General features: G+C 40.8%; 2 protein-coding genes across 2 annotated transcripts in view; both read right to left on the bottom strand.

The window, feature by feature from the left end:
* BCR (BCR activator of RhoGEF and GTPase) overlaps window positions 1-6204 on the bottom strand; it is a 97851-nt gene extending 91647 nt beyond the window's left edge. The window contains exon 1 of the mRNA XM_082066619.1: window positions 4403-6204. Within this exon, the coding sequence (XP_081922745.1) occupies window positions 4403-5915 (1513 nt within the window). The 5' untranslated portion in view covers window positions 5916-6204. The remainder of the gene's footprint in view (window positions 1-4402) is intronic.
* Window positions 6205-12601: 6397 nt separating this feature from the next.
* RAB36 (RAB36, member RAS oncogene family) lies at window positions 12602-24491 on the bottom strand (the record flags this gene model as incomplete). Its single annotated transcript, XM_082066350.1, has 10 exons — window positions 12602-12666; window positions 13403-13522; window positions 14052-14142; window positions 15800-15881; window positions 17327-17378; window positions 17954-18018; window positions 18911-19012; window positions 19953-20018; window positions 21996-22084; window positions 24423-24491. 10 exons carry the CDS (start codon window positions 24489-24491, stop codon window positions 12602-12604), a joined length of 801 nt encoding a protein of 266 aa, XP_081922476.1.
* Window positions 24492-25043: the final 552 nt, after the last annotated feature.

Here is a 25043-nt window from a genome sequence, read left to right on the forward strand (position 1 = left end):
TGTGCACTGCTATTATACTTCACCTGCCCAGCCACAGGTCACTGCCTGCCTCAAAGGCCCTCACGCAGTGATGGCAGCTGCACAAAGCAGGCTCATCCCTACTGCCAGACAGACCACTTTTAAATCGTTGGTAATTATGCAGGGATGACAGCAGCTTTCTACCTAACCTATTACTCGCAGAAGTCATAGCTCTCTCTCTACTTACTCCACGGGAAAGCCAGTCCCACTTCAATATCTCTGTCATGGACCACAAAAATGAGCTTCACACAAAAGTATCAGGTGACATCAGCACTCTACAGCTTCCCAGTATCAGGCAACTACTATCTGGGTTGGTTTACACTCTCATTTCAAAGGCAGGTGCTTTGTGATTGCAGAACCACCTGAATGTTGGGGTGGGAGAAACTCCATGATCTATGGTGAACCTAAGAAAAGCAAAAATAAAATGTATCTGCATGCCACTACTAACGGTAGGCCTGAGGTAAAGGATAGCAACTGTTTGTGGAAGAAAGTAAAAAGCCAAACAAACAAACAAACAGGGCTGCAGAGTCCACTATAGTCATTAGGGACATAAAGCAGAAGCTCCATAGATTCCACTAAACTGAGCTAGAGGAAAAGAGAAATCCAGCAGAGAAAAAGAGGAAGCTCTTCAATCCCCCAGACTAAGAAGAGGGGAGTGGTAGCACAAGCAGTTTGATAATCTCAAAAGCCACTAAATCTCTGGAAAGCAAGGGGGGGGTATTTAAACATCATCTTGTCATCAGTGCTCCTAGGAAATCCACTGATCATCACAGCAAAGGATTAAAACATGTTTTAAAAGTATTTGCAAAATGAACTAAACAAGTGTCAGAGAAAATGCAAACCTCATTCCTGACCCAAAGTAAGACATAGACTGACAGTGAGACCTCTGGCCAGCAGCCCTTAACATTAACAAGTGAGCTGCATATTATGAAAGTTCCTACATTTCAGATCCTCAGAAGGAAGAATCACTACACAGTGGACTGAAATCCACCTCAGTTGCTCAAAGGAAAGTTGTTTTTCTGAACAGCAGCAACGGCACTGGCATGTTCCCTCATGAGTCGTTTTGTACTGCTGAAACATTGCAAAGCACTTTTCTGACTACATCTTGTAAAATCCACAGAATACAATAGTGGGTGGAAAAAGTGCAGAATTAAGAAACTTGTCCAAGATCTCAGAACATGCGAGTAATGCAGGAACAGACCCTTTCAGAAACTGGTACAGAACAATGTACTTCCACGACAACATATTTCATTTTTTCTTGGGGCTTTAAAATTAAGTAGTATGAAGAATTACCTTTAAAAGCAGGTAATTCAGATGCTTGCCTATCTGGTCAGGCATTTAAGGCATAAAAAAAATGAAGAATCCACAGCTATAAGTATGTGCTTTAAAATGGCATCCTGCTCAGCTGAGATAGCAGGAATTTTGAGTCTTGCAGTTTACAAGCATAAGTAAATTCCAGCACGCTTTCCTCTGTCTACCTCAAACTCACTAAAAACATAGAGAATGCCCCATGCTTTTCAGAAAGGGACATTCAGCATTCCCACACTTAGTAGAGGCTATAATTTCTTTCTATTCCCACTACAGGAAATCAGTGATGCATAATTCATCCTAACATAAATATCTTTGCTCAGGGTCCATTAAGTACATTTAATAGAAAGTAAAATTATTACCAAATCTCAGCCCTGAAGCTCTCATTTTGCTCCTTGGAAAAAAAAAGGAAGCCTACTACCTTGGTCTGATTTAAGGGTTTTGATAACCCATCTCCAAGAACCCAGATTGAAATTTTGGCTTGGAGCCCATTCACTTGAGTGAGGTGACCTCCTTCTAGTCCTTTTTTTGGAATAGAAAAGTAGAAAATTATCACTTGCCTGAGAACTCGAGAAAGAATTTGGACAAACCAGCATGTGTCCGCTGGCCAAGCTCAAGATGCACTGGGATGGCAGAAAGTTCACACTGCACCTGTCCACACCACAATCAGCATTGTTATGGCCAGAATCATGAAAAGCAAAGCCAGCAAGCATACAAAAATCTGAACGCACAAAGAAGCCAAACACTATTGAACAAATCCCGCTTGATGCTAATTAACATTAAGGCTGGCCAGAACCTGCTGTGATTCAAACTTGCGCTCTCTGTTACAACAAAACTTCAGGGAAGCCTGGCAGAACCAGTGACTGAACCACAGGTGCAGGAAAAGCTGGCTGGATCTGTGAACTGCTTTCGTAACACATGGTGGTACAGTCCACATCAGAGCATGATAGTTGGGAATGGTAGCCAGCCAGCTAATCACAGAGTGATCTCTCATGCCTTTTGTTTGTTTTATGAAAAAGAGGTTCTGCCAACTGGTTTCAGATGAAAATTCTTCCTAATCAGGAAAGAAAGAAAATTTATATAAAATTATGCTCAGTAGGAGTTAATCAGAAACACAATCCTCCTGAAGGCATAAGCCTTTTTGGTTAAGTAAAAAGTTGCCACCAGCTAATGTGCAAGACAGTAATGATTAGCCATCTGGTGAAGGTTCCTGCTAAGCTTGCCATATTACCCCCTATGCTGAGGAAAGCAGAAGGTGGATCAGTTACATTCTGTCCCTGACTGCAATTGTGTGGCCATCCTTAAGAACAAGACACAAAGCTTTTCAGTGCAATCAGGGATTGTAACTGTTCCAACTTTTCACCAGCCTTTTTTTTTTTAATCACTGTATCCTGGCTACATTATTTGAAATAAAAATTATCTATTGCCTTTCTGAAAGCTGAATTTATCCTCAAGCTTTATCAACCTTTGTTATTTTTGCCCCTTTGTTTTCTTCTGCAAAAATTGCAAGTGCCAGGAGGCTTCCCAGTCATCTAAAGAGCATCAGTAAACAAGAGCAGAGACAGATGGCTGCAGCTCAGTTTAAACCAGGCAAGATCCAGCCTCTCCCCTGCATTGCAAGTACTACCCTTAAGACACAAACATATGCATAAAACCGAACAAGAATGCAGCAGTCCCAGATAGAAAACAAGTCTGTATATACAATCTGATCAGGAAGAAGTCCCTGCAAGGACAGGGCGCTGTGGTTTCATGTACAGTGAACATCCACTACAACCATACAGCCTTCCAATAGTACAACAATGGGATGTCAGGATGGCGGGGGGGCAGGGAAGAGTTCTCCCTCTATTGTTGCTCCCCAAAGTATTGCTGGCAAAAAAAATAATCAGCAGGGCAAGGAAAAGCAGGCATCTCCTTTCAGCAAAGTTACTCTTCTGAGAACAAATACACTGAACTCATACACCCTGAGAAGGTGACACCTCTGATAGGCCTTGCAATTCACCTGCTACTTCAGCAATTCAGTCACATTGACAAAGAACACATCAAAGCTTTATTAAAAATGATAGATTCAAAGAGGCAAAGAAAATCCACAAGATAATTCACAGATCTAGAAAGACCGAAGTCTAGCAAAACAATCATACTGCTTGTTTTTCATTCCTGGATTTGATTGTTTTTCATTTACTGCATAGAAGACTACTAGTGTTAGCACAAGATACTATTTACATATACGCCTTGCCAAATAGATTCAGATGTCCACATACATTCAGTACATTCTTTTGAATCGACATAGTTCACCGTTTGCCTCTTCCACCAACTATAAATCCACTGCCATTCCAGACACACCTGAATGCCTGAGTGAGTTACACAAGAACGGGTTCAAACGTTGCCCATTCTCCCCAAACAAAAATTTTGATTCCGCTGAAATTAAATTAACAGTTCTCTCTCTGGGCTTCCTGATATTCCAAGTTCTTCCTTCACTTATTGACAGCAGAAAGCTTCAAGAACAGGGTTGTACAATCATCACCTCCAATCAGTTCTAATTGAAGGATGACACGAGACAGAACGAGAAACTAGCACTCCAATTAATACAGACAGGAAAAAACAAGATTGTAGGAGGAGCATCATTATTGGTAAAGCTCCAGCAAAACGCTCAGGTTGTAGCATGTTGGCTTACTACCAGCAGAGTTTAACTACTCCTCAGCACAAGAATATGAGGGAGGGAACAATCTAGTGGTGATTACTGAACAGTTCTGGCCCCCTTTTACCTCAGTGTTCACACTGAAACTTTAAGAACTGATTAACACAGGACTCTGTTGATCCTCTCAAGAGAATCCTGGATCAACCCTTCTGGGGGTTCTGGGAATCAAATCTGTGTTCCTAAAATGCAGTCTGATATATACTTCTGCAGGACCTTCCTAAACCAGGAAAACTACAAAATAAACACAGACATCTCATATTAAACAGTTGCCCCCTTAGAGCAATTCACCCAGGGTCACCTAGAAAACCTCTCCCATTCATTTCCATGATGTTGTTTCCCGCTCAATATATTTAAAAGACTAAACAAAAAGCTAGTACACACCTGTATCCCCATGGAAGCAGCTGTCCTGGTGACATCTCCCAGAAGGCAAATCTCCATCACTTGGCCAGATCTGTCCTGTTTTTCGTACACCCACAATAGTAGCCTCAGACACAATGACCTGCTGCTGCCTGTGCCGTTTTTGAGACTGGGGGGTGGGTGGACTGCTGCTGTCAAAGGACTGCTGAGAGTTCTGGGACGGAGAACGGCTTTTATCCCGATACATGCGGTAAGTGGTGGGGCTGGGGGAGACATGGCTGGACTGCCCTGAAGAGAAGTCTTCCTCACTGGAGGTAAGGTTCTCATTAGAGCTGCAATCAGGAGTATATCCTCCTCCAATATCTTCAAAACTCCTGGGGGAATAAGATCTCCTAGGCCACGTGAGATGTTTTTCCTGCTCAGTTGTGCCCTGATTTCGGAGGATAGGTCCTTTCCCTTCTCCTTCCATCATTCCACCAACATAGATACTTTGATAGGGCTGAAAGTCCATGGGCTGCCAAGGTGAGCGGTTGCTGCCGTTGGCATTAATCAAGTTATCTTTGAGAAACCTGGGGTTCAGTTCAGCATCCTCATATTCTCCATCGTAGCCAAAGCTGCTCTCTGAGGACCTTCCTCTGTAAGCAGGCCTCTGGAACTCGCTGAGGCTGGGTACCATGTTAGAAGGGAGGGAGTGCAAAGACTTTTTGCGTTCCATTTGCATGGCTTGGCTACCAAGGGAGCTAATTTTATCTGAAACTTCTTTATCGTTGACCTTTACTAGACCCTTCTCATGATGATACTCCATGTTCACATAAAAGGGCTTTTCAACAACATCCTTGTTATCTCCAGAAGAATGTGAATTAACCTTTTTAATCCTCTCAAAATTGGACCTTAGGGCTGCCACACTGGTGCTGTTGCCTCTCTCCTTAGAAATCGGTTCAAATGATCCCTCCTTCTCAGCAGATCCCACTAGCCTGCGAGTAGAAGATGATCTGTGTTTCGAAGGAGATCCATCTGTATCACAGCGACTCTCCATATCTTCTACGACTCTCTTCAGTTTCTCGTCACCATAGTACTTACACCTGTCCTGTTCTCCTTCTCCATGATGGGGGCTGTCCAAAGGCGACAGGTCTGACCCATCACTCTGGGTAGACAGCTTCCGCAGAGAGGGTATCCTGGGTTTGAACTTTTCCTCCCCATGGTGTGACTTGCTTTTTTCATATTCATCTTGGTCAGCAGACTGGTGATGATGCAGGTCCTGGTTCTGCTGCTCTGCACCCCCTTCAGGCAATTGAGAAACACGTTTAAAACCCCATCTCTGTCTATCATAGCTTTTTTTCTCCTTTGCCAGAAGAGTCTGCAAGTAAATCATGCGGAACCTTTCCTTGTTGACCTCCATCTCCAGTCTCCGGATAGATGCTTTGCACATCTCCAGCTCCTGTTCAATGTCTCCCACAGATTTCAGCTCCATCTTAGGAGGCTCAGAGTCCGCAAACTGTGCTTTCCAAGCCTCCACAAACCCCACAGGGTCCACCATTTTGCATACAGGAGTAAGTGGAGAATACGGGAAGGAGGCTGGAGAGAGATAGGTGGAGAGAACAAACCAACCGGATCTCACATGTAGAATCAGAAACAGCTCCGGCAGGGTCAACTCAACGCGTCCCTTTCACGGTCCATGCAGGGAAACTAAGAGGCAAACAGCAATCCTCGGAACAGTCTCTCCTCCCCGTCTCCTTCAGCTTTTGCCGGCCCCAGCCCCCCGTACACTCGCTACTGTCTCCCCAGCATGACTGATATTTTGCTAGCGAACAACAGTGCTCCCACCCCGGCGATCTCAGAGCACTTCAAAGTGGGTGGACAAAGGAGCAGGCTCGGGGCGGGGGAGAGAAGGTAAATATTGCCCCCACCCACCTCCTGTCGGTGCAGTCCCGGGCAGGGTCCTCAGTGCAGCCACGCTCAGGAGTCCTCCGCTCGCCAGACCCAGTGTTGTGCTTTCTCTTTCTCTCTCTCTCTCCTCTCCCCCTGCCCCTCTCCCTGTCTCCTCCTCCCGGCTATTGTGCTGTCGTCCGGGCGCACACGCTCTCCAGAGCCTCCGCACAGAGCAGCGAGGCGGCGGCGCGTCCCGCGGCCAGTCCCGTCGCTACCCCCGGCTGCCCGAGCGCCCCGCGGCCCCGCCGGAGCCCCCTCGGCGCGGCGGCAGCGCCTGCCCGCGCCTACCCATCGCGGCCCGGCTCTGGCGGCGGCGCCCGAATCGCAGCGCTGCGGAAGGGGAGGAGAGGGAAAAAACCAGGCGCGGCGATTGACACGGCGCTGGGGCCTCTTAAAGGGGCAGCCCGGGCCGGCGGCGGGAGGCCGTGCCCGCCGGAGCCGCTGGGCTCGGGGGGCCTGGCCCTGCGCCCTCGGAGGCGGCTGCCGGTGAGACAAAGGCAGAGATTTGCGAACTCGTGTACGTTCGCATCTGCTCGCGCTGGCACCCACAGGCCTGGACATCACCATAAACAGACATGACTATACCTAAACCTGGGCAAAGAACATATCACACACACATCTGTGTGCACAGGGAGGTATTCACTCTTGTCCATACATCTATGCCCTCATATATTATGTATAAACACCAGCACGTCTCTCTACGCTGTCTTGTGTTCACAGCAACACTCTCCCCCCAGGCACTGATACAGTTCACCTTCAAAGGTCACGTTTTCCCTCACTAATGCAAGTGCTGTTTAGCAGTGGGCTTGTCATTCACTCCATCCTTCCTGCCTTGCCAATAAATAACAAGCTGGATACCTGAGATGGGCAACTGGTACCGCAAAATCACTCGGATGTTAACCATAAAGGTTGCTTTGTTCAGGCATCAGTCTCACTTTTTGTCCTGTATATTATCCTAGCCACAATAACTCAGAGCCCCACACCTCAGCTCTGGGTGAAGGGTGACAAATGATTCAAACAAAAGTCTGGCTGCTGGGTATTGCTCCTTCTGAAATCACAGTACATGATCTTGCTTAAACCCTGTATCCTTTCCATATACTAATTCAACCTCTGAAAAAGTGCTAACAAATACACCTGAAATACCATCTTGCCTGTTTGGATGATAGAAAAAAGTGAGATATGTACATCTCACATGCCCCATAAATGTGCATCTTTCATGTCTGCAGTGAGGTACATCTTTTCTGGTATGTGTCACTAGAAAAGAGGGTGGAATATAGCCCCAACAATAATTAATAAAATCCTGTAAGAATGAAAATCACAAGTCCACAGGAGTGGCTCTCTTACCTTTGGAATAGGCAATATTTCATAATCCATTAAACAGTTCTTCTCTTCATGCTTTTTCATATGCCAAACAAAATGGTTTGGGGTATTTTCAGGCATATCACAAGTGGCTAATCATGCATTCAGCTTTGCATAGTTCATCTCTCTCGCTTTTTGTTTCCTGGCTTTAACCTCTTTTCCTGCACTTGTTTCCTCAGCTTTTAAAACATAACAGGCATTGGATGACCTATATGGAAAACAGATTATAATCTAAGTCATAATAAAATACATACGTTTAGTAAATACCTCTATAAATCTTTCAAGAAATAAAATAAATTGGCTTCTCACCATTGATACTTTTGCTATTTGTTTGTCTTGGTGCCAGTTTGAATGACAGAATTCTGACATGCTGTGTGGCTCTAGTAATATGAAGTTTAAGACTGTACTGGCATGGTTATTACTATAACATGCATATTGCAACATAGGGATATATTCTGAATTCATACATTACCTTTACTGAAGTCTCACGGTTCTGATTTTTTATATCTAGAGGTTTTGTGTTGTTTTTTTGTGTGGTTTTTTTTTTTTTTTTTCTATTCAGAGTCACTTTTCTGTCATTTGTGCCCTTTCTGGAAGGAGCAGGAATTCTAATGAGCCAGACAAGGGATTTCTGTGAGCACATTTAACTTCTAGTGAATAGTACTATTAAACAACTGCACATTCTTTATCTATTGAGGTACCACAACAGCAAAAATTTCAGTGGAAATTGAAGGGACCTCTGATTTTTTTGCTGATATTTTATGCATTCATCAGAATATTATTTTAATAGGATAAAAATTTTCATTAAGGCTATGGTGGCAGACACATATCTATTATTTGAGACTGAGAATCCTGCGATGAGGGGGCTAAACTACAGACAGACAGTCCAGCACATACCTCTGCTGGCCCACAAGAGGTTGCAAAGCCCGTCTCGGTTGAACCAGAACGAATGCTACAGTGACCATGGAGCTCCCTCTTGTGGGAAGTGAAGCCATGTGGTTTAGGCTCAAAAACTTGGGCGCTGTCACTTGGGAACACTTTATTCAGCATGAGTCCACACAAGACAATCAGAGGTTTTGTAAAAACAAAACAGAACCAAAACGAAACAAAACCCACAGAACAACAACAAAAATACCACCACACCAAAAGACCAAAAAAAAAAAAAAGAGGAAAAAAAACCCCAAATCACACAACACAGTAGCACATAAGCAGTGTCTTTTAAAATACAAATAAAACACGATTTCTCATTAACCTGTGGCTGAAACTAAGAAACCATACTGTTGTAGCACAAAGCTGCACTCTGTGGTAGAGTTTAACAAGGCCAGTAAGTCTCCAGAAGTCCCATCCACTCTAAATCATTGTATGAACCCAGAAGAATGGGAACTCCCCTTCTTAGCATTCAGAGAGTGGCAATGTCTTGCTGTGAGAACAAGCTTCTGGCCAAAAATGCAAGAAACTGGTCAACTATCTCCACTACCAAATGCAGATTCTGCTACACCTTCCACTTGCCAAATACTTCATTTTAACTCACACGCTCAGATGGAGCGATACAGAGAGTTTATAGCACTCACCGGTGCATTATATTGTACTCCCTACAATAACCCCTAACTATTGATGAAAACCTGAAAAGACACAGAGGGGGACAGATTTATTCATGAAAAATAGATTCCAGTTGTACCACAGTAAGATGAGCCTGAGCTGGGAACCAACAGGATTCAGAAATATCTGAATCACATGACCTGTAAGACCAGAAATAATAATATCCTAAGTGTCAAATAATCACTCAAAAGGCTGAAACAACACCAAAAATTAAAAGGCTTTTATAGTAAGAAATAAACTTTGCCTGTCAAGTGACTATTTCTTAAAGAGTTTTTGCTACATCACCAGCTGTTTTGCCCAAAGAGATATGCATATTTGTTTAAACAGGAACTCATTTACACATTACCTTCTACTTAATAAGACAAGAAACAGCATAATATTAGTACTTCTTCTGGAAAATTGATTTTTACAATTGCTCTTTAACTTTGCTTTGGATTCCCTCTTAATTTCACTTCTCCAGTTTCTCATCTCCAAATTCCACAAGGAAGCTGGCACTGCAACTGTTGCCATGATTGCTGTGAGGCCTTTAACTGGTATAAAAATCATGGTTTAGCCTATTTATGTTTGGAGTTAATACAGTTGTTCCAACACTGTTTTCCACAATATTAAGGCTTCTTCAAAGCCAATTAAGTTGTAGATAGAATGGATTAACATGCATAGGTAAAACATAGACCAGAGAGAAACATTTAAGAACTTGCAAATTTATGTTTATTTTTCCACCAAAGTTAGTTTTCTTTGTGCTTTCCTAGGCAATTCATTATTTGCAACATGATCCAAGATTCATTTTAGATGATCAGTTGTTAATACTGAGTTCTTTGCAGAAGAAGTCTCAATGGGGCTAAAAAACACCCCCAAAAACAATGAACCAACCAAAAAACCCCATTCTCAAAGCATTCATTGTAAAATAAATGGAGTCAGACTCTTGACAAGTGATAGTTAATGATTGACAGAGTATTGCATTTGTACATGAAGTTTTTGGAGCTCCAGAAGATACAAACTAGTAATGATATCAAGCAATGTACTGAATCACTAGAAAAAACTGTCCCAGTTGATTTCCAAGCAACATGACTGTATTGCTGAAGAGGTTGTATCCCTGTGATTTTGTACAATAATTGAGCTCAGCAACAACAACAACAACAAAAACCACTTAGGAGATATATTTTTTCAGGGAAAAGACCAAACCTGGAATCCTGATCCTTTCTTAGATTTGTTACTGAGTCATTTTGCAACTGTAAACACGAACAACAGGGCTGCACTGAAACCCAGCACCTGGCCTAGACAACATGACCTGCTGCAGTACAGTGAACCATGTTTTCTACTCAAACTCAGTAAACGTGAAGACCATGACTATGCAGCCCACTTGGTGCAGCACATGGTAAAAGTGGAGGGTATATTCGTCATCCTTGTAAAACAGATTTGGGAGATGAACAAATACATAGAACATCATAAGGTCAAAATATTACACGTTCGGATAAATAACTTCTTACATACCCACACATATTCATTTTCTCCACCAAATGCTACATTTGCATCTTTGCCAACATAATTGGTACACTTGCCACAGTGAAGATTGTCTGATAAAAAAAAAGGACACAGAGTTCCTAAATCTGTATTCTTCATATTCTATGAAGCTGTTCTAACTTACACCATAAGAAACTAAAAGTAATAAAAAGGATGTTGTCCTATTTTTGGCCAGGGTGGAGTAGATTTTATTCCTAGTAGCTGGGACAGTGCTGTGTTTTGGATTTAGGAAGAGAATGATGTTGTAAATACACTAATATTTTAGTTGTTCCTAAGCAGTCAAGGACTTTTTAGCTTCTCACATCATGCCAACTGCACAAGAGGCTGGGAGCGGGCACAGCTGGGAGAGCTGACCCCAACTGGCCAAAGGGATCTCCCATATCATGCTCAGTATATATTTTGGGGGAAGAAAGAGGAAGGAAGGGACATCCAGAGTTATAGATTTTCTGTTCCCAAGTCACCATCATGCGTGATGGAGTCCTGCTTTCCTGGAGATGGCAAAACACCTGCCCGCCGATGTGAAGTAGTGAATTAATTCCTTGTTTAGCTCTGCTTGTCTGTGAAGCTTTTGCTTTACTTAAACTGTCTTTATCTCAACTCATAATTTTTCTTACTTTTCTGATTATATCTAAATCTACACACACTTGCAAGTCTTTTCACAAAATGGCAAAACTATTTCTCTACTACTACTGTTTCTATTAAGTAGTAGAGCAAATTGCTCCCAGCATTTAGCGATCAAATCATCTTGTCCAGTAAAAGCAGGTAGAGTGACTAAGAGTTTAGCAGCCACATTGAAACTAACCTTACCAGCTCAGAGTTCCTGCCACACACAGGGATGAACAAATTCCTGACTGAGACTGTGTATGGTTCCAGAATCATGTTACTTTACTACAAACAAAACCACCCATTTTGAATAAAATGAAAGTGTCATTACTCTTAGCAACAAAGTAGAACTGCAATGTAGACAATATTCATGAAGATCAACCCAGAGAAGGATTCTGCATCCTCTTTGAAAGATGGAATGCATTAAATCTGTTTTTTCTATGCCATACAACTATGTGGCCATGCTTTCCTAGTCAAGAGAGTCAAAAAGAATAGCATTCTTATCTGGTAACATTTTTCAAAAGATTAGACAGTTGGGATAAAACAAACAAGTTCCTACCTGGACTTCACCTAGGCTTGGAGATATTTAAATACTGGGCTCTGATTCTCAAGTGGAAAATGAAAAATAATACAGATTTTTCCTGGATGGAGAAAGCACAGTGAAAACTATGCAGTCTGCATTAGCATACTTGCATACCTGTTATTCAAAAATCTTTCCCTTGGAACAGTTTTTAAATATCTGGAATGCATAAAAGCAAGTCAGAGTTATTTTATACTATGATCTTAAAGGGCAAAAACATATATATAGCACCCTTTATTCTGAACGGTCATTTGTTTTCCGCTCCCATGAGAATTTGACTACACTGACACCTCTAGAGAATTATCAAAGAACATCACACTGAAGTTACATAACTTTTGACTACAAGTGTTTCTGGCAGACAGGTGAGCACATGGCACTGGTAATGTCTTCCTGCATTAATATAAGGATGTCGTGTTTCCACTACACAGAGATAGGTTTGTGTAACTATTGTACCATCCTGCACAAATATGCCTGCAGCAGCAAGAGAACTCTCAGAAAGAAAATTTTGATAAGTTTTTCTTCCCTCATTTCCAAAAGTAAAACTTTCTATTTCTAGTTTGAGAGCTTTCGTTGTTGCAGGTGCTCTGTGCGGGACTACAGAGAAGCATGGTGCTTGCAGAAACGGTTGACAGTTAGCAGCAACCCAGGCTGATTTGAGTGTGGCCTTCTGGGATTTCCATTCTGTTCTTTTCCAGTTCTGTAGAAGCAAAAAAGTTATAAAATCAATTCACAAGAAATTATAACATCCAAGACTAAGGATAACAAAAGCTGAATGCAGGCCCAGTCACACCTATATACTGGAAGTCAAGTAGACACTGACATGACCTGCAGTGCTGCATCCAGCTCTGGAGCCCTCAGCACAGGACAGACATGGACCTGTTGGAGAGGGGCCAGAGGAGCCACAGAAATTATCCGAGGGCTGGATCATTAGAGGAAATGCTGAGAGAGCTGGGTTGTTCAGCCTAGAGAAGAGAAGGCTCCAGGGAGACCTTATTGCGGCCTTTCTGTGCTTAAAAGAAACCTTAAAGAAGGATGGGGACAGACTTTTTAGCAGGGCCTGTTGCGATAGGACAAGGGGTGATGGTTTTAAACTAAAGGAGGGGAGATTCAGGCCAGACACGAGTAAGAAATTTTTTATTATGAGAAACACTGGCCCAGGATGCCCAGAGAGGCTGTGGATGCCCCATTCCTGCAGACATCCCAGGCCAGGCTGGACAGGGCTTTGAGCAACCTGAACTGGTTGAAGATGTCCCTGCTCATTGCACGGGAGTTGGACTGGATGAGTTTTGAAGGTCCCTTCCAACCCGAACTGTTCTATGATTCTATGACTACGCTGGCAGGTGTTTGAAAAGGGCTTTAATGCTTGAAAAACCTCCCCAATCCTTTAGACTGTAAACAAGAAAAATACACACAAAAAGCAAAACTTAACATACTGATGAGGTTTCCTGTTCCAATTTGGGCCATGTGACCAGCAGAATTCTCCAGCTCTTTTATCATGGACTGTTCAAAGGCCAAGGCAGCAACTCGCGAAAAGAACTGTTTGACATTTTCACCTAGGAAACAGGACAGAAAGAATGTGTTTTTACAACTGCACATCAACACATGATCAAGAATAGCAAGCACGTCTGTGAACAGACCACTGCTCAATACTGGAACAGAACAGGCCTCTACAGCAATCTGTCCTCCATTCTGATCACTGAAGAGAAAATTCCTCATTTTCTTACTCTGGAATACTGTACCCCGTACCGTACCTTTATTTTTATTTAGCAACAGAGACAATTTAGCTTGTGGTATAATCTTCTTTTCACTGCTAATGTTGAGTAGCAGTGTACAAAAGTAATTACGTAACTATGTATGAATTAAACATGCTCAGACATTGCACAGCGGCTCAAGTACTCTTTTCTGTAAACATGACAGTACAAATTAATCAACCACTAATAAACCTGAAGTTTACAATAGCAACAAAGTGCAAGAACAAAAAAATCTGCATAGAAATGGGGGGGTAAGGAACTTCTAACTTCCTTCAACTGTAAGGTAAGCCTTTGTGGTTATGCTGGTTTTACATCGTTTGCAGTAACTTACCTGTTTTGGCTGAAACCGACCAGTATTCTGCCTGCATCTCATTGGCAAAGCGGATGGCATCCAGCTCGGTCCTTTCACACACAGCATCTGACTGAGTAAACAACATGGGATAACTTTAACATGTGAAGCATATCTGGGCTGGTAACAACAGAAAGGTACTGCTGGCACCTATACTGTGATGCTTCCAGTTTTCACAGTGGCCTTTCTGGCCTTGCCTTAGAACTTGTACAATTAGACATGATTGCAAGAACACTCAAGTACTTAGGACTGCTTTTAAAATAGAAGTCTACATTCACCTCCCACAGCATTGAAACAAAACAACAGTTAACAAGCGTGACCATTGTATGTAACTATATAGTGTGGTATGTTAGCTCTAAAAACAGCCCAGTTACTGGTCTTCAAGTTCTTGTCAGCCCATCATCCTCAGCAAAATTGTTGCAGGACTGACTAATCGCAATGGTTCTTTGTGTTTAATCTTCTCTTGTCACTGTCTTGGATCCTTTTTTCTACATCATCTGTTTTCACTATAGTGTAAGACAATGGCCTTCCCCCCTTTTTATGTTTACTCTTTCTGTCTGTTCTCAAGACAAAAATTTCTTGCCCCTTAAATGGATTTTGCACTCTTGCACTTAAGTTTTCAGGTCTTTTTCCCCCTCTCATTTGTTTTCTGTGATCAACCGTATCAGTATGTTGCTATTTGCTTTCAATCTTTAGCCCATTTGTGATAAATGCTACCAGTCTTGCTGGTTTGTACAGTTTTCTGTGCATTGTCTTAGAATGGGGAACCCCTGCACAATTGAGAAGAATTCTAAAGATTTGGAAAGAATGATGTGACATCAGGAAGAGAAGTCGAGTGACTTCATCCTGAAGTCATACCTAAATCCCACAATCCTTTGCTTCACTCTTGTCTTCCCTTCAGTTGAAAGTGCTATCATTCTAAAACCCAAAACTAACTTACAATAAGGAATTTTAGCTTAGACAAGACTTCAGATCTGTGTCCTCAGAGGTCTGGCACATTTAGTTTTTACAGCATAAGCAACACGAAGTACCAAAAAAACCTGACAGACGTGCAGCTTTTTGTGACTTATTTTCTGTGAAGCATAAGAAACAAACAGCTTAAGTGACACTGTAGCAGCTGGAGAGGAGGAATAATAATTCAAAAAAAATTAACTAAACAGCAAGTTTCTTTTTAAGTCTTTAAGAATTAAGTATTGATAGCTAGAGAAAGACAGAAGACTCTGAATGGTATAGGGTGAGTGCATTATATCCTGTTCTTCTGAAAATGATGTCACATTCAATTAAGGAAGAATTCTTCCCTGTTTCTGAATAATGAATGTGCTGTCTCAAAAAACAAACAAAAACACAAAACAAAACCAACCAAACACACACACACACACACACACACACACACACACAACCAAACAACAAAACCATCATTAAAATCATTAGGTACTCTGTTATTTTGTGCATCCAACTTTTCTCTGCCTTTGCAATTGTTGGTGTGTGCTTGGAAAATGTTGTGCAAGGAATGGAACTAGGTATATTTCACTAACTACCCATTTCTTCAGAAAGTGTCTTCATAAGTTGAGACCAAGTGTGCTGTTCTATTTACCTGTGATGTTCTTTCTTTCTGTTTCGGTTTTTCCCTCGAGGTCTTTATCTCAACAACATTGTGTACAACTTGTAAGGAAAATCACTTGAGGAACTAGTGGAAATCTGATTTCCTCATCTGCATTCAATTTACTTACCACCAAATCTTTTTTTGTTCCAACCAGAAAGATGAAGCTGGAATCTGGCTCGTTCTCCCTCAATGCATCTTCTAGCCACTGTCTGAAATACAAAAGAGAAATGACAGAATCAGTCAGAGAGACTGAGGAATATGGGAGAAAGTGACAGATAATAGGGTCACAAGAAAAGTGAGAGGATGAACTTATGTGAGAGTATCAAAAGACTTTTCTTCTAGACAGAAGGAGACCAGGAACTGTTACTGAGCTCCTTGCAGTACATGCCTTCCGTAGAGTGCAAATTCAGAGAGGGTATTTATCAGTACAAGGGAGTGGACGAAGTTTTGATTGAGATAAGGAATAACAGAAGCAGAGGAAAAAATACGAAGAACATAGCAGATGAGATATAAATGGGATAAAGAAGAGCAAAATAATCTATTTAGCATTATAAAACAGCTCCCTATGAAGGCTGCATGATTCTTGTCTCAGAAGCTTTTATGTTTTTGTTACTCTAGCAATCAAGTTCCTCTTGAGTCGTCCAACACAAGTCAAGGAGGGAAGGGGTGGGGGGAAAGGTTCACGGGCTTCAATTATTTTTAGTCAAACAGAGACACTAATATATATATTATTTTACAAAGTCCTATGTAAATGAGCTAAGTATCACAGCTGTACTCTAAGGAAATAGTCTAACAGACATTAAAATAAGAGAGAGTACAGGTTGTAAAGAAACATGTACCTGCATTACAGTCACAACAGTATGTTAGAAATACATATGCTCTAAGCTGGCGACAACCATGTGGACCATAGAACCATGTAGCGTTTTGCAGCCAGCACTAAAAGCAAAATGAGTTTATTCATAACAATTAGTGTGCTGTTGTAATCAAACCATTACAAGTATCTGAAACAGTAAGTTTAGTACAAGTTAGAGAAGAATGTGATATCAGAGAAGTGCTACCATCTGGAACATGTTCTTCAGTAACTACTGACAGAAATACAGTAAAGCTCTATTATCTCTACATATACTCTGAGTTTTTAATTTTCTCTCTTATTTTTGACAGTCCGTCTCCCAACAGAATCATTACAGAAACCAGAGAAAGAAAATAATTCAGGCTAGCAGTGCACCTAAAAATGTGAGGCTCTTGAGACATTATGCATGAGTTGTATCTCATCAATTTCACCATTTACATCAGATGCCAGCCTGTTATTCTGTTTACAGCAAAGGGAGAAAAAAAAAATAAAGGATGCTTTTGGGGTGCACTTCATCTCTTCCTGCGCGCCTAGTTTCGGAAGGATCAAGCTCTTACTCAAGTGCCTTTTTCTCTCCACTGATGATAAGGTAAATCAAGGGTAAGTAGCTCAGATTTATGCTCTGCATTTTCTTCAGAAAAATCTCATCCTATGTAATTCAACCAAGTGACTGGCATTCTTAACTTCTTAGCTCAATAGAAAATACACTCACAATCCAGCATGTTCTCAGCAACTAAAGGCAACACAAGGCCATTAAACCTGCTGTAAAAGCTCCAAAGGCTAAGCCAAAATACAGAAACTTACTTGGTGTGATCCAAAGTTCGGATATCAGCCAGATCAAACACAGTTATTATAACTGCAGTAACAGACATGAACAGGAAAAAAAAAAAAAAGTAATTAAGTTAGAAAGTGTATCAGGAGGCTCTCCAACTCATCTTGTTATACGGAGAGGACATTTACATGTTAAGTGCAAGAGCAGATTGCACACAGAGGAGATGGGAGACTACCCATTTGCTCATTCCTCTTCCTTCTGTAGCACGCAGTAAGACTCAGTCTTCAACCTTATCTAGTCCTTACCTGTCCATAGTGCTATTACTCCTTTTATTTTGGGACCACTTAAATTCCTGTACATATTGTCTCTAACCAAAGGGAATGCTAGAAGCATCCACTTCTAACTTCAGCAATAATCTTACCCAAAGCCCCTAGACACAAGTGCAAATTTTTATCACTGCATCATCAGAACATTCAGAGCTTGCAGGTGTGACACCACAACAATTAATGAGGTTTTTAGTCCCTTCTTCTCTCCAATAACAGACAATCCATTCCACCACACTTTGTCTACAGGTACCTTTTCAAGGAGCACAAATGCATATATGTTTCTGCATGAAGCATAACCTGTCACAGCCAGGATCAAATTAATATTGTTCTCACCCTCTGCTCCTCGGTAGTAAGCAGATGCAATGCACTTGAACTTTTCCTGACCTGCTGTGTCCCATCTGTGCAATGGGGCACAAAAAGAAATTTCAGGTTAATGAAAGCCAATGTAATCTGAGTAAACATGCTAATGAAGCAGCAGACTGGTACAAGTTAGAGAAGAATGTGATATTAGAGAAGAGCTACCATCTGGAACATGCTCTTCATTAACTACTGACAGAAATACAGTAAAGCTCTATTATTTAATGACGACATGTGAACTCTGGTTTTAGCCTTTTTTTTTTCTTTTAATACTGGTCATTTTGGAGACACAATTCAAATATTCATATTCTACATGGTAATATCCTTTTCTTAAAACATTTTTCCGCTTCTATGTCATTTGCATGTATCTCTAGAGCAATCTAATTTTGAAAAAATTCTGTGCTAATACTAGCTAAATCAGATACTAGCCCATATTAGAATCTTGGAACTGCTAGATGTATCTGTCCATACACTACAAATTAGAGACCTACAGCTCAGTCCACCAAGTACTAATCAAGAAAGTGCTTCATATTAACGAATATGATATGCAGTCTTCTCAGCTACTACTGGCACTACAGAGGTTTGGGGTTTTTTATAGCCTCCTACTGCCAGTCATAGATACTTGCCAATTCATCTTGTATGGAAATCCCTCAGCAAGAGGGGGCACTAATGCTCATCATATGGAAATGATCTACCCAGGCACTGAAGATTCTGCAGACAATGCAATCTGATGTTTAGTAGCTTATGAAATCCAAAAGAGTAAGAGTTTTAGTAAAACTGCAAGTCTAGGTACAGAACTTGGTTTTGAGATATCGTTTTTGTGCATTTTTATTATTAAAAAAAATAAATCATTATTCCACCAGAGCCTGCAGCAATTCAAGCTATGCTGACATTGTACACTGTGCAGTACTTAAGCGCTCTGTTTCAACTTACATCTGGAGATTGTATGGTACTCCAATTATTTCAAAACGTTCAATTTCAAAATCCACTCCAATGGTTGCCTTGTAGTCTCGATCAAAATTATCTTTACAAAATCTGCAATTAGAAAAAAATGCTGATATACTAGTAACACCCAGCACAAACAACTGCAAAACTAACACTATCTAGAGTAAATTATGAAGAAAATAATTAACTAACTGTGGAGTGGCTATACATTGCAGAAACATATATAAAACCACCAAGAAACTAACTAAAAAAGGGAGATACTGGATAACAAAATAGAAAGCGCATATATCTAGTAAGCTCTTGAGATGAGAATCAGAATAAAATGGTTTTGGACTGTCAAGGAAGATACAGTATCTTATAGTTTTAGTTACATGGGAATATATTTGGGGTCATAAATAATGACCCACATGTTTAATCAATGAGATAAAAATCTTACATATCTACTTAAGAATGTGGAATAATAATAATAAAACACAAACATAGACAGAAATCTGTCACAGTGATCATAAGCTACAGACATTCAGTGATCTGTTCACTGGACTTAGATACAAAAAAGCATAAGAGCTGTTTTTAACATCTGGTAAAGCATCGAATAACTATTCTTTAAGGCATTCTGCATTTTATCTGCCTTATTTTATAAGCTACCAAAAAACTCGAGCTTCTCCTACAGTCTTGCAGCTGTAGAAATGAGTAAAGGTACCCACACAAGGATGCCTTAAGAATGTTTCAGTGAACCACCCTACAAATAAGGAGAAACCAAGACTCAGACAATGGAAAGATTTTTCTTTTGTACCTTGCCTTTAGAGAAGGTCTGGATAAAAATAGTTCAGAATATAACATATACTGATAGAAGTGCCAGATCATTACTTTCTGTGTTTGTATATCAAGCCTGTTTTGTCTTTTATTTAATAACAAAACCATGGTTCAAAACAGAACCATGAACTACTGCTCTGAATGGACAGGAATGGAAACATTATAACATTTATTTGAGAAAGAGCAGAAACAAAACATCTGCTGAGAGACACTGTACCTGTTGATAAGGCTGGTTTTCCCAACATACAGGTCTCCTACCACAACCACTTTGGATATTTTCAGCCTGTTATAAATATTTGAAAACATTACATGTTTTTAGAAGCAATTTTAACACTCTCTAAAAACTCTGATTTATATCTTTAAATTGCAAGTGATGATCGTATGTACCTCTGACTCCAATTTACCTAAATGCTACAGTGCTGCAGGATCAGAGTCTTAAATGGTAAGAAAGAAAAAGGTCACTAAAAAACCACAGAAACTCTGGAACAGAAATAGTCTATTTCTTAGTCTGCATATTTTTTTTCTTAAATACAATCCAGTGGGACATCTATTCTATTAAAATTGCTTGGACTAAAAGTACATACATTTGGCAGTTTGCACATAAGACCATAGAGTATCTGTATCCTTTTCATTAAAATTAATCACAAGTTTCTCATTGACCTTAATGGTACAAATCAAGTCCTAAGTTCAGAAACAGGAAATTGTTGATAATGAAATAACTCACTGCAGAATTTGTCTCTGGGTGAGGGGGAAAAGAAACCAAACCACATGATTAGAGTCAAGACATTTTCTGGCTATCTGAAATAATATTAATCTGAAGTTGGCTTCATGCAAATAATCCTCTTTGCTCTGGGTCCTCCCAGAGTATAAAATTGATGGGCTTTAGGTGACAAAGCCTACATTCTCAAAGCTGAAATGTAGAGCACCTTTTAGGAGATACAGCTGGATAAGTGAATGATGTATTTGTTGACCTAAACTTGAATAGACATCTCCTGTGCACATACCACAAAAATGGCTTAAGAGATTAAAGGTTCTTTTGTATCAAGGAATGGCTTTTTAAACAAGGGAATTAATCTTCTATTGAATATTATTTCTTGTTTTATCAGGCTTCCATGGGATGCTGATTCCAAGTTATCTATTCTAAATAGTCCAAATCTTGACTGCCCACCTGCATGACTAGTATTTCAGAAAAAATAAGGCAATTTGTGTGCCAGTAAACACCAACTGGGTGGCCGCACTTGTAACAAACTAATGTGAAAGTAAGATAGTGACTATGCTTCTAAAAGGCAATGAACTCACTGGTGTCTCTTAGGGAGGTGTATTTTGGCTAAAATATATTTTAGCAAGACTCCCTAGTGAAATGAATAAAAAGTTCCATTTAAAGATGGATTCCATGACAAGTCGCATGGTAATCAACAACTCTAGATTTGAAAGAATAGTGAGCTAATTGTCAGTATTCATAGAAGCTCCACTTTATGAAAGATCTTTCACACTGGAACACAGAAGCATTTATCACTAAAACATACAGCTATTTATTTTAACTGAATAGTGATGATTTCTAAGAGAGTTGAGCTTTCTTGCCTTTCTTCAGGAATTAAATCTGTACAAGTAACAGTTCTGGGAGAAAGAAGATGTAAAAAAAAAAAAAACCAAAGAATATGACAAGGGCATAAACCACTTTATTTGGATTTTTTTTTAATGCTACACATTTAGCAGAATTTTGCTCCAGTTTTAACAAAACATTCAGGAAAATTTCTTAGCATGTGTACCTCTAAAAGACTAAAGCTAGATTCTCACGTGTTTCAAGCAACCTAGAACTGCTCTATGTTTATACCTCCCCGCCCCCCAAGCCTTTATTAAATGCTCTTTTGGAACACCAGAGAATACAGCAAGGCTAGATCTGTCCTATTCCTTGTAACTTCTCTAGAATTTGGTTGCCATACTGACTTGCATGTGCAAAAGTCAACGCTAATTTTAAACAGTCAATCTTTTGAACTAAGGGTTTAGTTCAAAGTTTCTAAACTACTTGTTGCAATTTTTTCAATGCTATTTATGCCAGCAGAAAAAGTATCTGTCACTTATGGAAAGAAGGGGCTCTTTATACTAATTTACTGTCAAATAGGTCAGACAACTGCCACATGCACAGGCTTAGCTACCTTGAAACATAGTGGACTGAGGAAGGAAAAGCCTATGAAGGAATCAGGCTATAAAAAGCTTAAAATACTTTCTTCATTTCGTACGTGGTTTATTACAAACTTACCCAAGTGTTCCAGTGCTCCATTGACAAGCAGTCCTGACCTGTGCATGAAAGTGCTCTTTGAACTGCAGACAGGCTTCAGGTGTGTACCACTGAAAACAGGAGAGAACAGCTACTAGGATAAACTATGTGATGTCTACTTTGCAAGAAGTCAGATCAGCAAGGAAATAAAAAAGATAAGAAGATTAATTCAAAGAGTTTGTATAGCACAGGGATACCCTGTCATAAGAAAAGAGGCAACTTGGGTTAGAAGGCAGTAAGGCTTCACCACAGTCACATTTGTAAAAACTCCTTTGGATAGCACCATCATTAAACCACCTTTCTGAGTGTCAGCATCTGAATACTAGCTAAACTTCCAGTCACACACACTTGCTTATCATTTGGTACAATAGCAAGTACCTTAAATTATCCCAGAAATCTGAGACACACAAGACAAACATAGATGGGAGCATACTACCAGCAAGTCAGTACTACTATAAAGTCTTTTAGATCTATTATATGTGTGAAGCACTATTTCTGTTACTAGTTTTAAATAGGCATTGGTTAAAAATGAGGAAAACTTATTTTACCTTATATTTGCTTTAAATAACTGTAGTAGTTATCATAAAATTAAAAGCAAAGTATGTGGCTGAGATCAAGTACAGAAAAAATGCTAACCCTCTTAAAAGGATCTTTTGAACAAATGAAAAAACAGAATGGTAATTCCTTGTCCTTCCCTGTCCTTAACTCTTCTACTATACTTTGAGTACAAAACTCTTTGGGGACATCAATGATCTTTTCTGTCTGTGTTTCTACAGTGCCTGCTACATTTGATCTACTGTATGACTAAAGTTTCTATGCAAACAGAAAATGAAAATTGCCTGAATTGCCGCTTCTGCCTCACCTCCATCCCTGGGAAACTGATGGAATGGCTTCTCCTTGGTGCCATCTCAAAGCATAACAGGGAAAAGAGGGTCATTAGGAGCAGTCAACATGGCTTCACCAAGGGAAAGTCGTGCTTGACCAACCTCATTGACTTTTATGAAGACATAACAAGATGGATGGATGATGGCAGAGTGGTGGACGTAATCTGCCTAGACTTGAGTAAGGCATTTGACACAGTCTCCCACAGCATCCTCACAGCTAAACTGAGAAAGTGCGGTCTGGATGACCGGGTAGTGAGATGGACTGTGAACTGGCTGAAGGGAAGAAGCCAGAGAGTCATGGCCAATGGGGCGGAGTCCAGTTGGAGGCCTGTATCTAGTGCGGTGCCTCAAGGGTCAGTACTGGGGCCTATATTATTCAATATATTAATCAATGATTTGGAAGAGGGAATAGAGTGTACTATCAGCAAGTTTGCTGATGACACGAAGCTGGGAGCAGTGGCTGACATGCCAGAGGCTGTGCTGCCATCCAGAGACCTGGACAGGCTGGAGAGTCAGGCAGGGAAAAATTTAATGAAATACAACAACAGCAAGTGTAGAGTCTTGCATCTGGGTAGGAACCACCCCAGGTTCCAGTATAAGTTGGGGAATGACCTATTAGAGAGCAGCGTAGGGGAAAGGGACCTGGGGGTCCTGGTGGACAGCAGGACGACCATGAGCCAGCACTGGGCCCTTGTGGCCAGGAAGGCCAATGGCATCCTGGGGTTGATTAGAAGGGGGGTGGTTAGTAGGTCAGAGAGGTTCTCCTGCCCCTCTACTCTGCCCTGGTGAGGCCACATCTGGAATATTGTGTCCAGTTCTGGGCCCCTCAGTTCCAGAAGGACAGGGAACTGCTGGAGAGAGTCCAGCGCAGGGCAACAAAGATGCTGAAGGGAGTGGAGCATCTGCCGTGTGAGGAAAGGCTGAGGGAGCTGGAGCTTGGAGAAGAGGAGACTGAGGGGTGACCTCATTAGTGTTTACAGATATATAAAGGGTGAGTGTCAGGAGGATGGAGCCAGGCTCTTCTTGGTGACAACCAATGATAGGACAAGGGGTGATGGGTTCAAAGTGGAACACGAAAGGTTCCACTTAAATTTGAAAAGAAACTTCTCAGTAAGGGTGACAGAGCCTGGCCCAGGCTGCCCAGGGAGGTTGTGTAGTCTCCTACTCTGGAGACATTCAAAACCTGCCTGGACGCCTTCCTGTGTAACCTCATCTGGGTGTTCCTGCTCTGGCAGGGGGATTGGACTGGATGATCTTTCGAGGTCACTTCCAATCCCTGACATTTTGTGATTCTGTGGCAAGAGTCATTTTCTGTAAAGGTTAAAAGAAGAAATGCGGATTATTATTAAATACATCAGCATTGAGTGGAAACATGAGGTTATATTTATCTTTGAAAGAAATTCTTAATTTGTAATTTTAGCAGAATACAACTGTACATTAAATTAAAATACTATTATTACAAGGGAAAGATAGCTCAATGTGGCAGGTACTACATACTGTGATCAGAGAGATAAAGAATGCTTACCTTAGGAAACTGGGAGATTATTCTGTCCCTACTCACTGGGGGAACCAAATGCATTAGGTTAGACTTCATCCTCCAGTTCAATTAATTTCTATGAGACAGGCAATATGTAGAGAGAAATTTGGCATTCAAGAATTGACTCAATACAGGGAAAACATGATTAAAAAAAAAACAATTAACAGTTCTTACAGAGTCATCATCGTTTTTCTTTTCAGTACAACTGGTAGTTCTTTGACTTTATTTGCTCTAAAGAAACCCATTTTTTACGTAAAAGGGACCGCTCCAGTGCACATAGCTGTGGTAGCAAACAGTGGCTTTCTGAAACTGGAAGGCACCAACTCTAATTCCACAGGAGGGCAGAGAATTGTTCACTTACTTCAAGGTAAGTGCTTGCAGTTTAGCCCTCAAAGGACTTTACAGTGTTTAATTTAAAAATCTCACACAACATTGTTTGAAGTGCCTCTGCATTAAGCACATTAATAAATGTTAGAGGATACCAGATTTCATTCGGTCAGAAGAAGAAAGGAGGAAAGATGAAGCTGCCACATTTTGTGGCACAACATCAAACTTTCATCCACGATCAGCTCAGAAGAATGAAATCAGTAGATAGCCTGACATGGGAAA

The sequence above is a fragment of the Streptopelia decaocto genome (genome assembly GCF_964273445.1).
Source record: "Streptopelia decaocto genome assembly, chromosome: 15".
Taxonomy (NCBI): domain Eukaryota; kingdom Metazoa; phylum Chordata; class Aves; order Columbiformes; family Columbidae; genus Streptopelia; species Streptopelia decaocto.